Consider the following 17,057-nt stretch of genomic DNA (forward strand, 5'->3'; position numbering starts at 1 on the left):
TATCCATGTACTTCATTGTAATTGAGCTTTATTGGACATTTCCTTGCTTCTCATTCCTGACGAGCCGAAGCTGATCTCAGGAAAGTGAACTTGGAAATACAGTTTCCTGGAAACTTTCAAATTAATAGAGCTTTAAAGAGCTGGATTCTCCTGAAAAACGAACAGCGCCTGAAAACAAAGAGGGGTGGGACATCATGTGACCCTCCACAGGAATTTATTGCATGTGAAGGGAAAAGCAGAAATGATGTGGAGCAGTCAAACATCTGGTGTACCATCCGTATCCCCAGCCATCTCTCAGTTACTGCATCTCTCTCTCTTTTCTATATCAAAAATCTGTAAACATTTTTAATATTTATTTAATATTTTAAAAATATGAAGCATTTATTGTTTCTGACAATACATAACTTAATTTTTTAAACTAATTTTAGTTTTTATTACAGTTTTCAGATTTATCTTCTGATTTATACAGTATCTTTCAGAGCTCACAAAAGAATAGTCAATATCTTAAGAAACTGTTCTTTGCTATTCAGCCAAATGACAAAAAGAGTGGATTAAAGTGGTCACGTTATACTATATGTGTTACAGATTGAGGAATGTTATATTATAATGTTATTATTATGAGTTGAGGCTTTGTAGGGTTTCTTAATCTCTGCCCTTGTCTAGCATGTTTTACAGTCTGTTTATTTAAAACCCAGTGATGGCGGTTCATGCCTCAGTCAGCATTCTCCATCCCTGGACATCGTTTGCCGTCTCTTTGTTCCTCACTGTGTTTTTCTCCTCCAGGCGGAGGCACACAGGAGGCCGCCCATCTCCTCTGATGATAGCGACTTTGAGGCTCGCTTCAACAGCTGGAACCTGGGGGTAAAGTTGGATGTTTTTTCATATATTTCTCCCTCCATGTACCCATTTGTTTAAAATTTAGTTTTTTCCTTCACAATGCATTTTCATATATGACTGTTTGGTGCTATGACGATGGCCATTTAATGTGAACTGAGCTAAAAAAGAATTGATTTGGACGAGTGTTGTCAAAGTACCAAGTCGGTGCTGAAATTTTAAAAATGTGACAATACCAGCATTTCCCTGTAGCGTTTTGAGAACTGTTGAGTGGATTCTTAAACACCTCTGATTGGCCATTGTGTTCACACACTCAAAAGATATGTCTGTGATTGGCGACAATGATCAACACTTCAAAAACATGTTTTAAATAGACATCTTTAACGCTCTTCACCGAGCGCTTACACAGATACAAACAGGAGGGTTTTAAAGCAGACGTTTTTCAGCGGATCCGTTTATCAGCGGATATATAAGGGATGTTTTTGAAGCGTTGATCATTGTAGCCAATCACAGACCTATCTGTTTAGTGCATGAACACAATGGCCAATCAGAGGTGTTTAAGAATCCACTCAACAGCGCTCAAAATGCTAGGGAGAAATGCTGGTATTGTCACATTTTTAAAATTTGCTAAAAACAATGTTACTTCATCACTCGGGCAAATTCAGCAGTTGTGCCACTTCAGCGTGCAGTATTTCATCAAAAAATATCACTGCTTTATTCACCTGCACAATATCACTCAGTTTAACAAGGTGCTATCTGGTACAGTGTCGTGCCATGTGCATTTAAATTAGGTCATTGGCATTCTTTTCAGTGCACACATGCTTTTTTATGTAAATTAGACTGATTATAGAATTTTCACCAAAATCAGCGCTATATTTGTCCCGTACCATTATCGTTGCATTACTGAAAATGGGCATTAAGTGAATTTTGTCTGCAAGACACAGTTTTATGCAGTTATTTGCTATAACAACAGCAGTAATTCATCAACTGATGGTCAAATGATGGAGAAGAGTTTCAGGTTCACTTCCTGCATTTTAAAGAGCTTATTCAGGTATCTGGATCGCAGTGTATTGATGCTGTACAGTCTGAGTGAAGTACACCAGATCACACTTGCCTGCTGTATCCTCAACATTTTACCACACACAAGCAAACTAAGAAATTGTGCGCAATTCGTTTGGTGAATGGGCTGCTAAATCACTGCAGACAGTATGTGCAAATATTGTGTTTTCCAGAAAATAAGATGCACCGGGTTAAAACTGCATTGTTGAGAGAAAGAAAACAAAAGCAAACAAAGATAAGTTGCACTGGTGTATAACTCACATTTTATTATTACATTCAGAAATAATGTAAAATATTGACAAATAAAACAAAATGTTTACAAACAATTATAAATCCCCTCACTCAGAACAGGAATTAAAAGTATAAGCATAAAACTAACATAAATTATTGTCATTCATTATAAGCAGCATTTATTATAAGCGTCATACACACTGTAAAAAGCAATAAGTAAAATTTACTTAATTTTTCTTTTGCAAGTTTTTGCACAAATATTTTTTAAGTAAATTTCAAATATGGAATTAAGTAGCTCTGTTAATTTTACTTAACTTAATTAAGTAAAGAAAATAAGCAATTGTTACTTGGCCAGTAAAAGGTTGAGTAATTTCTACTTTTGACTGTACATTTTACTCAAACAATATAACACTGAATTTAACTAAAGTGTAGAAACATCTAAGTATAGATATTGTGTAGATACCATATCTACATATTAGAAGAAACACGGCACCTGAACACAGAGACCTCAATACTTGGTACACAATACACAATGACGGTAACATTCGATGGATCGTTTTTGAGTGTGAATGTGCCATTTTGAGTAGAAAATGAACTCCAAATGTCACAAAATGGCAAGTTACTAAACATAACCACAAAATCAGTGACAAAACAGTGTAAAAACAGCGAAAAATCTACCTCATTAATTATTCAAGGCCCAGTGCATGATGGGAACACCAGTATCAGAAAAGTTGAGTAGTTTTACTTAATTTTATAATGTTGATATTTACGCTTTAATTTCTATAAGCTTAAATTGAGCACTAATATATAATTTACTTAGTTTTTTTTTTTTTTTAATTCTTGCCTGGACTAACTTTTTCATGTAAAAATTACATTTGTTTTTTCTGTAGTATTTACTTCACCATAAAATCATTTTTTACAGTGCATCAAGCCTAAATAAATTTAATATAAGCGAAACTGAAACTACCTGCATGTGGGAAATACACTATACAATGCTCTCATGTACTTCTCTCATTTGACATGAATCTAAATGTTTTGTGTGCTTGACATTTTCGTTATATATTCCCTAGACTTTTAGTGGATAGACAAAAAATTTGGAGATAATATTAATTATATCTATATGGCATTTTTTCCCCGTAGTATCAAAAATGCTATAGAGTATCGATTTTTTTGTAAGGTATCGTATCAAAATGAGAAATTCCAGTATCATGACAAGTTGACAAAACTACTTTGGGATTTAAGTCGCAGCACATTTCAGATGATGAAAAAAAAACACACTTTTTATACATTCCAGAAAATGACTATCAGTGGCCATAGTTCATTCTCAGCATATCCTGGGTTTGAGTTCTTGGTTAAACCTTAAAATAAAAAAATAAAAAAGGAATTGTATTGTTTGCCGTGGATGACTACACCATGTGGGAGGAAAAATGTGCTGCAGTGATTGCTCAACACGTTGGCATGCTGAGTTCTTGGGTTCAAAGCGTTTGAAGCTTTATAGGAGTGTGTTGGGCTCCAGATTTTCTCAATAGCCACTTCTGACTTCCCAGCAAATTGCGAAACCTTCCGACTGCTTGTTTCATCACAAGTTTATGCAGTAAAACAAGAGTCTGAACTTTGCTCTTATCAGAGAGTGGAGTGTTGAGATAAGTATGTGCACTTGCGGGCGGGTTTTCAGCGGCTCCGGGCCCCTGTTCTGTGGGCACTGATGCTGGACTAATCAACAGCTGCATCATGTGTGGACGTGAAGCGCAGCACCGCTTCGTTCTGCCTGGAAACCGCTGCGATAACACGCTGCTGCTGTCCAGTGCTGTGGCCTGATGATTCATTTAGATGAATCATGCTGTGCGAGTACTTACAAAATCTGCATCAAACACTTTTGACTGGGTCATTGTGACTTATTACATTAACTTAACACTGTTGCTGCTAGTCTCACCAAAATGGAATTGCAAAAATTGTTTTCCAGACACTTCCCCAATCTTCCCAGAGTAATGCCTTTGGTTGAACCAGAACACATCATCACGTATACACTCTTCATAAGTCAACCTACGGCTTACTTATAGTTGACTGTTGACTTACAGTTGTATTTTTACACCATGTGTGGATTTTTGGCACAACACAATTTTGAAACTAAACACCTTACAAAAATAGTGTGAAAAGTTGTTCATGTGAATATATATCAACAAATATATATTACAACAAATATTAGTTTTGCCTTGAGGCCCCCTAGTGGGCACCACCCCCTGGTTGAGAACCACTGATTTAGACCTCACTGATAAGCATAAGCATAATTACTGTAAAATACATTTCTCCAAACATGTGAATAAAGCAGGCTTTTCCCAACAGGCATTTTACTAGCTGGTCTCAAACCTGAAATGTTCTGGGTGCACACTATACTTACCTAGATACTAGGGCTGTAATGGTACTGTATTCGGCCTGAATGGTCACGGTTTGGTGCATACAGTCAGACGACGAATACAGTAAGCCACAGGCGAGCCACACTCCAATTCAGAAGGGATCTTTCAAATGATGTCTTAAGGTAATGATACACGGGGCAACTTTTTGGGCAATGTTGCTTGGGCACTTTCCCATTGAGAATGAGCAACAAATTTCTGTCTGGATACTTTAGATAGGTCGTGGGCAATTTTTGAGATCCTCCAATCAGAATGCTAGTAGCCAATCACGTGACCGGCTTGGAGATTTAAAAAGAAAATCAAACAAGATTTCAGCCTCTCAACGGCAGTGGAGCGAAGAAAAGGAGCATGAAACTTATATCTTTTTACGCTGGTAAGTTGTCATGTGTCAACCCAAAACAGGGAATTTACCTCATTTAACGCTTAAAATACCAACAGGTGTCCAATTTAATGTACTTAGGCTGTAATTTAGCCATCGAATATTTTTAGTTAAATGCTAAAAAGACGTGCGCTATGTAATGTCTGCAGTGGCGTAGGCCATAGCGTAGGGAGTATGGCACGTGAAAGTAGCTTTCGATTCCGCCTTTTGCCAAACTCGCTCTTCTCCCTTTTCTCATCACAAATCAGCTCAGAAAGGCATTTATATTTAATAAAAATGAAGAAAATATTTGAAAAGTTGAAATAAAGTGCCTAACAAGTGTTTATAATGAAGTATTTATTGGGTTGGCAGTAGATTTGCTCCTCCATGATTAGTTGTTGCCAACTGTCCGTTGCCCTGATTAATTGACCTATGTCTCACCAGGTTGCCCGTTGACGGCAACATTGCCCAGCAATATTGCTCAAAAAGTTGCCCTGTGTATCATCACCTTAACTCTTATCTGTATGATCTGTATAATTAGACAAAATCATTTGGCATTGTGCCGAGGTACGTACCGAACCTTGACTTCTGTGTACCGTTACACCCCTACTATATGCTCTCTTAAAAATTAGGACTGAGACTCAGACCCTCCCCCTTAAAAGTGGAAATTTGAGGGATCTTGATCATTAAATTTATAATTAAATTCTAAGCCTAAAGAACAAGAATGTGCAAAATGCCATTCTTGGCCACCAAGTAACATAAAAATAATGATTAAAAATAAAACAAAAAGTTTGCAGTACCAATACATAGAGGTAATAACTCTCAAGCAACCAAAATCACAAATCAGTTTTTTTTGGACAACTTCAGATGGTCTGACCCCTCATAGAGCTGAGAAGATCTGCATTGAACTTGTGTGGATAATTTTGGTGCAGTTAATAATTAGGTCGTTTGTCCTGTGATTTGTGTCATTTTGTTGTATTGAACTTTGTGTCAACAGGGTTTTTGAATGCGGTATACAAAAACTATGGGTCTACGGTAAAGTCTTTGAGGGGGATAAATGCTTAATTGTCATGGAAATAGGAAAACTTTATCTAAGTATTATTATGAGCCAGATATTTTGATTAAATTGTTTTTCTCTACAGTAAAAGTGAAACTATGGTTTCATTATGAAAAATGATGCATTTCAGTCATGGTCTATCTCATTATGTGTTGAGATGTGTCTTCTACGGAGTGTGTCCTAGACATACTCCTATTGCTTACAGATTGTGGCTTACGTTGACAAAAGACAAACTCACCGGAGGGAAAAGGAGTTTTTAAAAAGAAACGGAAATGGCCTCGCTGCACACAATGCCTCTGTAGGCTTGAGGTCTGATTTCTGTAAACACAGTCTGTGTAGTGAAGAGACTGTATTTAAGTGACACTCTTTGAAGTCATTCCACATTGTTTATGACAAATAAAAGGAGGTCAGAGGTGGACGGGGGGGTGTTTGGGACTTACCAAAGGAGGAGGAGAGTAAAGTTGTGTTGTATTGTTTTATTTTTACAGATAGAAAACCCCAGATATCTGCGTGAGAACCCTGTCCCTCTGTCTCCAGTAAGTGCTGATGGGCCTGTAGCGGCTGAAACAACACTGATCACCTCAACTGCATTTACAAATGAATAATTATTAAAGCATGACTTGTTCAAGAAAACAGTCAAAATTAAGAACAAAAACCAATTAAGAGAAACAGAACAATTAGAAACAAAAGATACAAATTAAATTATCAGTGCTTGATGTTTTTAAGGTATCTAACAACAGTTGAAAGTATTCAAGTAAACATTCAAAATTAATAATAAAAAAAAATCTAAAGTGGTCAAGTGACTTAATATTGTGTTCTACAAAAACTGCAAATACTTTGGCATTCAGTAAGGCACTGACACTAGATTTCTGACCATTGAAAAACAGAACATTTGTCTGTGACTGTTGTTGTTTAAACACTATTGGTAAAATATGCTAAATGATAAAATTCATGCATGTTGTCACCAAAATGAGGACTTTTTTTATCAATACTAAATGGACAACTTAATGAAAAAGTGATCAGAAAGGGTAATCTTTCTTGAGTTCTTCATTCTAATATTAAGTACTACCAATACTGTAGAACTGTTATTGTAATTTTTTCCTTAATCATTTTAGTATCGACGTGGTAGAAAGAGCCAGTACTTTTTGACATCCTGTGTTTTTCTGTATTTTCTCATTTCTGTCTTTGTCTTTTATATTAATAGATTTACAACAAATCAAGTCTGGGGAAAAACAGAACTCTTTTTGATGAGGCCACCCCAGTGAAAGCCGATAAGGAGGTAGGAAATTTATGTTTTCCTAAAGTGCTTAAAATGTGCTGTAATTACCTTCAAACTGGTCCAGTCCCCTAGAGTTCAACTAAAAATGAAGATGAAAAAATTTCAATGAATAACGATGGTCTCATTGCACGGAAAAGAAAAGCATAAAGATTCGGCTAAACGTCTTCATTCATTCACAAAAGAAAGACGCCCCTACAGGTTTGCGACAACATGATTAAATGATGACACGATTTTCACTTAACCAATAACCGCTTTCTTTGGTGCTGCTGTCTTGCTGAAGTTTGTCATCCAGCACACTTTTCCACTTCTTAAGTAAATGCTGTATGATGGCTGGTTGCTTTTAATAAACTCAAGAAAGCGATGCTGGATGACAGCTTCACATACCTTACCAAAGCCAGCCTCTCTGAGTTTTGCTTGTTTAGGGACACCGACTTCTCCTAAGAGCTTTACAAACCCTGTTTGTGATGACAGTTTCCCCCTGTATGTGGGTTTAAGCTGAAAATCCCATAGAACAAGCTTCTCTTTGATGTCAGTTGACTGGAATTGTTGAATATACTGAGCGTGACCTGCTGTAATCACACTTCCTCTGGGAAGAGCAGTGCTCAATTAGGTCAACTTCAGTCACACAGCATCATCAGCCCTCGTCTTCACTACAATACAGCTAAATACTCTTTTGAAACAGTCCTTAAGTCTCCAGAGCTGCCGTTTGAAAGATAAAGCCACCACATTAACTCCACACACTTTTAAGCGTAGAGATTCCGAGATTAGCAAAAACATTGTTTTACTGTAAGCAGAGTAAATAGTGCCTGCGTTGGGCTGTAGAGCATTGTAATTAATAACAGGTGGCAGCAATGGCTGGCCAAGAGGACGCTTGAGTTAATGTCAAGGCTGAAGAAACGTTCCCAGGTAATGGGGTGAAGGGTGAGTCAAACGTTCCTCAGGAGCTGCTATAGGCTTTGAAGAAGGGAAATGGTGCATGAGTTGCCCTTTGCTGCCCCTGATTGAAATGACTGTGGAGCTGAGGGCAGAGAAAAACAAAGCTCATGCGATTTCTAGTATTCATTACCGGCACTTCTCTTGTTGTGCGTTCTTGGCATTGTGCCTCACCTTCATTGTTTACTCTTTCTTTGTAATCTGAAATGATGGGTTCTAGCCTTATTTCTCCATTACGTTTCCTGAAAACTGTGTCAGTAGACTTGTTTTGCTACCCTTTCTTATTTTGGTCTGACACATATTATGATTTAAACTTAAGTAGTAAAATCAGCAAATTTAATCAAATTTATTGTATAATATCTTATGTTCATTTAATGAACAAAAGTGTGCCATTTAGTGTAAATCTGCTTGGGTTCAATGGTTGTTTTATTGAAATGATGGTGCTTCTCATTGGAAAAAAAAACAAAACAAATTGTTTCAGAGCAAATACATTAATATCCATGTACTGTATATCGATATGTATAATGAATAGCATTGGAAGACTGAAAATATAGATATATCCTATGTGAGATCCTCAGGTAATGTAACAATTTTCATTGTCTGACAACAGGAAAGAGAGGTTTTCAAAGCAGTCTATTTTATTACTACTGATACAGTAGACCACCAGAGCAAAACAATCCAGTCAGACTGAATTTACTTAACATTTTACTGGTAATAAAATCTGCAAAATCAGATCTACTGCAGGTATGCGTATGTTCAGATGGGGTGACTCCCATCTGAAATTACCCAAAATGACCTTTTTCATATCCCACTAAACTGAGTCACTTTTTTTTTTTTTTTTTTTTAGAGTGGTTCACTTTTAGTTTTAATATTGAAAAAAGAACACAGCAGCTTTAAGGTGGTGATAATATATCTCATTAGGGCTTTTCACACTGAGCTTAACCTCGTGTTATTGTCATTCTAAATAACGCTTTTAACCTTGGGTAAAGGAACATTTCGTACTTGTAATTTAAAAGTGGGGTTAGCACCACTTTTTACCTGGGGTTATGAAACCCTGCTCCAAAGCAGGTTTACCTCTGATTTTGGACTGTTAACCCCACATTGCAATACCAAATGTGTGCAGTGTGAAACAATGCAGCTTTAGAATGGTGTGACTAGATGCTTTGCAACCGACAGCCAATCGCGTGCCTCATTTTCACATGCTTTGGAGAGTAACGGAAACACAGCGTGTTGTATAAACAGTAGGCTATGTTTTGGTGTTTGAGGAGAAGAAAGCTAAATGGTGACAGAAAACGTGACAATTGGAGTGAAGAAGATACTGTTTCATTTATAGTCTGAAAATTTCACAGGACAGTCGGCAATATATAATATGAGGATGTGCAATGCTAGAGCCTTTATGTAAATAGGTCACATGCTGCATTCATCCATTCATTGACACTGACACTGCAAATATGCAAATAAGAACATTAACCTAAGGTTTAGGAATGTACAGTATGAAATGGCAGCTTATGAATACCCAGGATTAATTGATAACCCTGGGTCAAGTGTGAGCAGTGTGAAACGTGAAGCAAGATAACCCAGGATTCCGTTAGTCTTGCGTAGCCAGAACTTCAGACTGATGGCAGAAGGTTTGGACTCCGTCTTAGCTTTGTTGATTCAACCAAGGACCACCCAAGTATGTCCAACATGTAAAGCAACCAATCACAGTTCTTTTTTTTTTCCGAGTCATGTTTAGGGACGTCCCTATGATAACAGACCAGCGTGCATCTAATAAATTCTTCATTCAAAAACGTTGTGCAAGTTTACTGCAATAGTGGTGCCGCAAACTTCACATACATTTGAAAATCCAGCATTTTGTTGATCGTAATAAGCGCTCATTGTCACAGTTGTAAACACTGCGGCTTTCTTCTTCCATGAGGGGATTTGGCATCACAACGGCTTTGTTTCCAGGTGGATTGTTAAAGAACGCGACACGCACGTCTCCTGGACATCCTGTAGAATTCAACCAATCAGATCAGGACTTTGAAACTTCCGAAATGTTTCCCATTTTGTGTGCCATATGCCTCAGATGTTCAGCCAATGGTCCGTGGGACTAAGATTTCATTAACCCGGGGTTTACAATAACACAGGGTTAACTATTTCAAGTGTGAAAACCCCTATTCTGTGGTTTATTTTACTTATTTGACAATCACATTTAGTTTACACAATTATTATTATTATGGTTTTTTTTTGCATTAACACATTTCAGTTCTATTATTTTCCTTCATAGAGCAAAGGCAGTGATTTGATTGAGATGTCATCAGTGTGACTGGGGAAGCTTTCTGGTGTTTATCCAAACATGAACAGTCACCCAAATTTTGACTCTCAAAATAGCTGGAATCACAGACTCAACCCGCAGTGTGGCGCTAAAACGTAGCAGACATTTTGTGAAAATATTCCCTAAGGAAATGTGTGAAACCAATGCTGGGCAAAGAAAAGACAGAGCAGCTGCTCTCGTCTCCTTCGCACCGTCTTTATCTCTCCTCCTCCCACCCTTCCATCTCTCCTTCTACTCTTCAAAAAGCACCGCGTCTCTGTGAGTTTAACGCGAGTAAAAGCACCAATGTCATTCGCTTCACTGATTCCAGGGAATCTGAAAACCCGGAGGTGTGCACTCGCCCGCCGCACCCTTTCAGACAAGAGTTTCAGTACACCACTGATGTAGTTTGACAAACTTTTCTAAAAGCACCAATTGAAGCTTCAAAAAAAAGACAAGAAAAGAAAAAAGTGCCGCCCACGTTTGCGTCTGTGCTGCCGGGATCTGTTTGACTGCGTGGCTTCAATCAGTGCAATCTTCTCCTCTGACAGGTCTCCTGTGGTCTCTGAGATTGCACAAGAAGAATCGTACGCAAAGCGAGAGGCGGGAGCCTGTTTCTCAGGGTTGAGTGGAAGTAGGGCAGGTGACGGTAGCAAACTGTGTGTTTTGCTCTTATAAGATCAGTTTCAGCCTCCAGATAATGCTGTCATGAAACAAACTTCTGTGTTTGGTTTCTATAAATTGTGTCTGAACATTGTTTTTAGTGTTTATTCATGAAGCCTGTCTGACTAAATTGTGAAATATGTACTCGTCTGGAGTTTTATGGGGTGTGCTCTTCCACAACAGGGGCGTTTCCTTCAATGAGGCAAGGGAGGCAGTGCCTCCTCCAAAAATTGGGTGAGAAAATTAAGCAGTACAAAAATAAAACAATGTATTACAAAATATGATATTAAAAAGTGTAGCCTATAAATCATTCTTTTTCTAAAGTGACTCTGTCCAACAGCGACACCAGCAGTTAAAGTTACGGTCAGCAGTTGAAATACTCCTGCCTCTGTTGAGCCCATTGAGTTTTAACAGATCCTAAAGCATCCTGTGGGTTTGCTGATGGGTAATTATGAATAAATGGGGAAAAGTCACGTGAGAGGAGGGAATGGGCCAGATTTACTAAACAGGGCAAATTAGCATGAGAGTGCAATTCCAAAAAAGTGCCAATGGGAGTGGAAAGTTCTGCACGTGATCTACTGAAGACGCTCAAACTAAAGAACACAGACGCAGCCAGATCATTTCTATAATAACCAATGCTATCTACTAAGAGCAGCACAGATTGGCGTCTGGTTTAAGACACGCTGAAAAAGCTGCAAGATGCAGCACAGTGGTCAAAGATGTCCATCTAGCTCATATAGAAGAACTATTAAAAAGCAACAGAGCTTACTGTAAAGAGCACAGAGTATTCGTGTCATCTTCATAAGGGCTTTATGATTGGCCCAAAGCAAACTTCTTTCGTCAGCGTGTTCTGACCTTGTACATGCTAATACTGTAATCTTCATTCTTTGTTCAAACACAGCATCATATCAGTGTAATTTACTGCTAATATTAAAAGGGTCATGAATTGCGTTGATTTATTGTTTTATAATGTTTCCTGGGGCGCACTTATAATGTTAGTATGTTTTTTACGTCAAAAATTGTCAAAATTTAGAAATAAAAGGCATTTTTGCTACCCTGATTTTATCCCTCTGATTCGAACGCTCTGTTTTAAGGGCGGTTATGAGACTTCAGTGTAAACGCCTACTGCTGTGATTGGCTAACATCTTTCTATTTGAAATATCCAAGTATTACTCTCTCTTTTAGAACGTTTTTACTATTACAGTTCTCAAGGTTAACTAATTGTGAAAAGTACTGCATTACATTTAGATCTATGCCATTATATTTAGATGGTGGCATGAAAGGTTGCAGTGATGAACATTGTAGCCGATCACAGACATGTTGTTGAGTGCATGAAAGCAGTGATCTCGTCATTGCAACTCAATTTCTGCATACTAATGAATGCTTTCATCGTAGCTAACTGTGCAAACGCGATATAACTAAGAGATTTGTTAAATAATACAGGAGTTTTGGCGCGAGTCCAGAACTTAGTCACTGAAGCTTGCGCTGTTTGATTGACAGCTCCAGCTTTCTTTGGTTGCTTTCTTTATATAATTTAATCACCGTTTAAATAACAGATTATTTTCATCCTACTAAGAGAAACCGCTGAAGTTGACCGATAGTCACTGGTTTGATTTACTGACACATAGACAAAGAACATCTGACTGTATGAATCATTACATATCAGATCAGGCATTAGAAGGTATAACACAGTTACTTACATGTTGTTGTGTTACTGTCGAGTTCATATCGTAAAAGTGCGATTGATTTACCGAAGTATCCACAGTGAAATACCAAATACTAATAAATAAAGCTCAACCGAGACATTCACATTGTTGAAAATAAATAACCATATTCCTAGCATTAGGATCCTTTGAAAGGTAATGTTATTTTTAGTCCTGTATAGCTCTCCTCTCCTCCTCATCTCACTAACACACCAGTGGGTGGGGCTAACATTGCAATGATGAAGTAGGCGTTGATTTCTTCTACAAATGTGTTTACGTTCAAGGAATTTAGCAGATTCTTATCAGAGCAGCTTGCAAAAAGTGTCAGAATAAGCACAAAGTGGTACTTAAGGTTTGGCTCTAAGGGACCTGCTGGAGAGCCAGGTAAAGAGTGGATCTAAAGGGACATGTGGTTGCTCCTACATAGGGAAACTTTGGCCAAAGCATTAGACAATTTACGAATATCATCATCACAATTTTATCAATTTTGGTGCTACAAGATCTTGTGCTTGTGTAAATGTTCTCATCAGCCAAACACCAGCAGCTGATGTGCTGCAGCTTTTGAGAATTACAGAAGAGGGGGGGGGATCTTTCGGCAACTCTCTCTCAAGTTGCCGAAAGCCTCTTGGGCTGTATTCATGTTTTTGATGTGTAAATAAATACATTGTTTATGTAGAACACATGAGATGTCTTCATGGTTTGGGTTTGAATATGAAATGACACTACGGTATATACTAGGGCAGGGTGATATGTTAAAAATAGTTTCACAATATTTTCTTCAATTAATATTGAACCCGACTACAGTATATCCGCAATTCTGACTGTGTAATTTTGATGTCAATAAATAACTTCTGGCTTTAAGTGTGTTCATTTTGTTTTATTTATTTTGCAATCTCTTCATCAGGAATAATCAGTTTTATCGAATATAGCCAGTATCACTGTATACTGTGGCAAGCCAAAGAATATCAGGGATGGGCAACTTCGGTCCTGGAGGGCCGCTGTCCAACCCTGATAAAAACTCACCTGCCTGTAGCTTTCTAGTTACTCTGAAGACATTGATTAGAAAACATTACAAAACAAACATATGGAAAATATTTGATATAGCTGATAAAAGATCAAATAGACCTGAATTTATGCAGGATTGGCTGATCGCCGATCACAGGATTAAGAAGAACATTGGCCAATAAAGATTAGTGACGGATCATTTAGGACATTCAATGTCAAAAATGTATTTGGCTGTTGTTTAATATATGTAGCGAGTTTGTTAACTCAAAGTCAAGTCAAGTCACCTTTATTTATATAGCGCTTTTTACAATGTAGATTGTGTCAAAGCAGCTTTACATTGATAACTGGTACATTATTTGGCTGCACAGCAGCTCTTAAAAGAATAGTGTCAATGCAGTGTCAAACTCTCCTGCCATCTAGCTTTGAAATGAATTACGAGGACTCACCACACTCACATGCCAATAAATGATACATTTACCATCACATGTCATTTGGAATGCCCCTGCAAATGGCACCTCCTTCCTGAATTGCCTTTTAAGAGCAATTCAATTCAATTCTTTTTTTTTTCAGTCTTTTGTTTTTACATATTTTTGCAGTAAGTCATTTTCTCACCCAGCATTCAAAGAGGAAGCTCAAACGCAATGGATAGTTTCCCTGAACTTTTAATCAGAGATGATGATCAAGTATCAGTGACCACTCCAATTGAGTTGGTTTTTCCTGTCAGTCTGAGTCTGTTCTAACAGGCAGCAGAAATGGCCTGTGGCTCTGTGAATGTTCTTGTGGCCTAGAGACGTCTGGATCTCTCTCTCTCTCACTCTCTTTTACTCTGGCCGTATAGTGCCCTGCAGCAGATCTGATAAGCCAGTAGATCGTGTCCCACGCTGGTGGCAGCAGTTGAAAGCCCTGATCCGCAGTCAGCCAGAGGGCTGGGTGGCTCACACAAAAATCCTGCTCATGCCACATCAAAACATGTTTCCCAAAATACATGAGAAGAAAGACACCGCTTCAGGAATGACCAGCGGCCATAGTGACGAAAGTTTGTGGGAGCGGAAGTGTGTGCTTACACCTCTCTTCTGTCTGTATGTGCTTGCATTACTTGTGTGAGTTTGGCAGCTTGAAGAGGCGGGGACGCATGTTCTAACAGGCCGGTAAAGAAAAATGTTAAACTTTTGATCCCAGAAATCTTGAGGCACATTAAATTCCTGAGGTTGCTCTATTGTAGGTGAGGGAAGTTAATGAGCATTGCTTGCTGAGTAGGGTTGACAATCCAAAAAAAAAAAAAAAATCACGAGTCAATATTTTAAATTGGTCCTCAGCGTACTAAAAGAAATGTAATCATACATTTAAGTAGAATCAGAATTGGAACCATAAACTCGATTTATGAAAAACGATTCCCATGCAATACCGTATGTAGTGTTGCACTGAGCAAACTAATTCATTGGGTGTATCTACTGTTTAACTGTCTTTAAAGTACAAATCAACTGTCATTATGTGTGTAGTTACATTTTTATCTTCCTCTATCTGCTGTTTCCTGTCCAGTATTAATCATCTGTATTCTTCTGAACAGATGGGCTCTTTCCTAAATGTCTCACAGCGCAATACATGTGGTTTTGTGTTTGCTTTGAACTGTCTCTTTCAGATTCTTAACTGATGTAACTGACTTTCAATGAGTGATCTTAAAAACAAAACGACCGGAGGTGTTGTTTCTCTGTAGGTGTAGAGGAAACTGAACACTATAATTCAGACATTTCTATACTTTAGCTTTCTGTAAATGGGTCATATCATGAAAAAACATTTCTTTTGAAATAAGTTTTACATTTTTAAAATCATTTTGACGTGCTGTGTAGATATGCTTTAATATTTACGACTTCCTTTCCAGTCAACTCAGACCATTTCTAAAAGAAAACCACCAAAACGGCTCATTTTAAATCATTATACACTGCCCGGCTGAAAAAAAAGTTGCTGTTTGGATTTATATAGGCAAATGCTTAAGAGTCTATGATTGGATCAGTGATTGTTATGTTTCTAGCATGTTGTATGTTTGGCAGCAGTTCTTCTAACCCTAATTGATGGAGTGTGTAGCTTTTCATTTCTTAAACAACCATGTAGGAAGACACATCATGGCCATATTTCAGGATGAGAAAGCCAAGATTCATCAGGCTCAAATTGTGAAAGAATGATTGGGAGGGAGCATGAGGGAGCACCTTAAATTCATTGAAAGTCTTGTGTGGTGGATGTGCTGGAGTAGACTTTACAGAGTGCTCACCTCTTGCATGGTCAATACAAGATCTTGACCAAAAATTGATGCACCTCTACATGGAAATAAATGTTGTGAATGTGACGTTTTTTTCCATCAAGAGGTACATCAATATTTGGTCAAGATTTTGTATTTCACAATTTGAGCTTGATGAATCTTGACATTGTCATCCTGGAATATGGCCATGATGTGTCTTCCTACATGGTTGTTTAAGAAACAAAAAGCTACATACTCCATCAATTAGGGTTAGAAGAACTGTTGCCAAACACATAACATGCTAGAAACATAATAATCACAGCAATAATGATCCAGTCATAGACTCTTAAGTATTTGCCTATTAAAATCCAAATAGAGACTTTTTTTGGCCAGGCAGTGTAGTTATGTCATCACTGTATTGTGATGGTTAACATATGACCGCCCACATGAACATGTCAGCATCTATTCTGTATTGAGCTTGATCTGTCTTGATAACTGTCATTGTAAACTACACCGTTATGTAGAGGCTAGCCAATAATTTTCATTTACAAGTCTTATTGGTACAGTAGCCTGTTTAATTTTAATGAAAAATGGTCATGAAAAACTAAATAAAATTTTTGGTGCAATAAACCATTACAGTTTTATTACCATTACACATAGACTTCAAGAAAAACAGAAACAAAATGTTGTCATTGTGTCATTTCATCTGTTTTTCATTTGTAGGTTGAGTTGAGGACTAAAGTCTTGGAGGCCAAACATCAGGAGGATACACTGAGAATGCAGCAGAAACATGATGCAGAGATTCAGAAGGTAAATGACACAGTGTGTGACAGATCTAGGGCTGCAGATCTAAGCGACTTTCTCATCCATTTAAGATTGTATTGTTGTAGTGATACTGTTTTTTTATCATCAATATCAGGCCAGAGCAGTGACAACAATCAAACAGTTATTCTAATATATTTCTCCTGAAACTTAAAAGGATAATTCACCCAAAA

At 37.7% G+C, this 17,057-nt stretch overlaps 1 protein-coding gene across 5 annotated transcripts in view; it reads left to right on the forward strand.

The window, feature by feature from the left end:
- Positions 1–17,057, forward strand: part of cep112 (centrosomal protein 112) — a 168,235-nt gene that overhangs the window by 11,791 nt on the left and 139,387 nt on the right. For all 5 annotated transcript variants that reach the window (XR_007928915.1, XR_007928917.1, XR_007928916.1 and 2 more), the window contains exons 6-9: positions 784–861; positions 6,439–6,486; positions 7,155–7,229; positions 16,786–16,872. Coding sequence is in view for 2 of the 5 variants with exons in the window: in XM_051887107.1 (XP_051743067.1) it covers positions 784–861; positions 6,439–6,486; positions 7,155–7,229; positions 16,786–16,872 (288 nt within the window). In the remaining 3 variants the exon portion in view is untranslated. The remainder of the gene's footprint in view (positions 1–783; positions 862–6,438; positions 6,487–7,154; positions 7,230–16,785; positions 16,873–17,057) is intronic.

Source organism: Ctenopharyngodon idella, chromosome 3 (genome assembly GCF_019924925.1).
Source record: "Ctenopharyngodon idella isolate HZGC_01 chromosome 3, HZGC01, whole genome shotgun sequence".
In the NCBI taxonomy this organism is placed as follows: domain Eukaryota; kingdom Metazoa; phylum Chordata; class Actinopteri; order Cypriniformes; family Xenocyprididae; genus Ctenopharyngodon; species Ctenopharyngodon idella.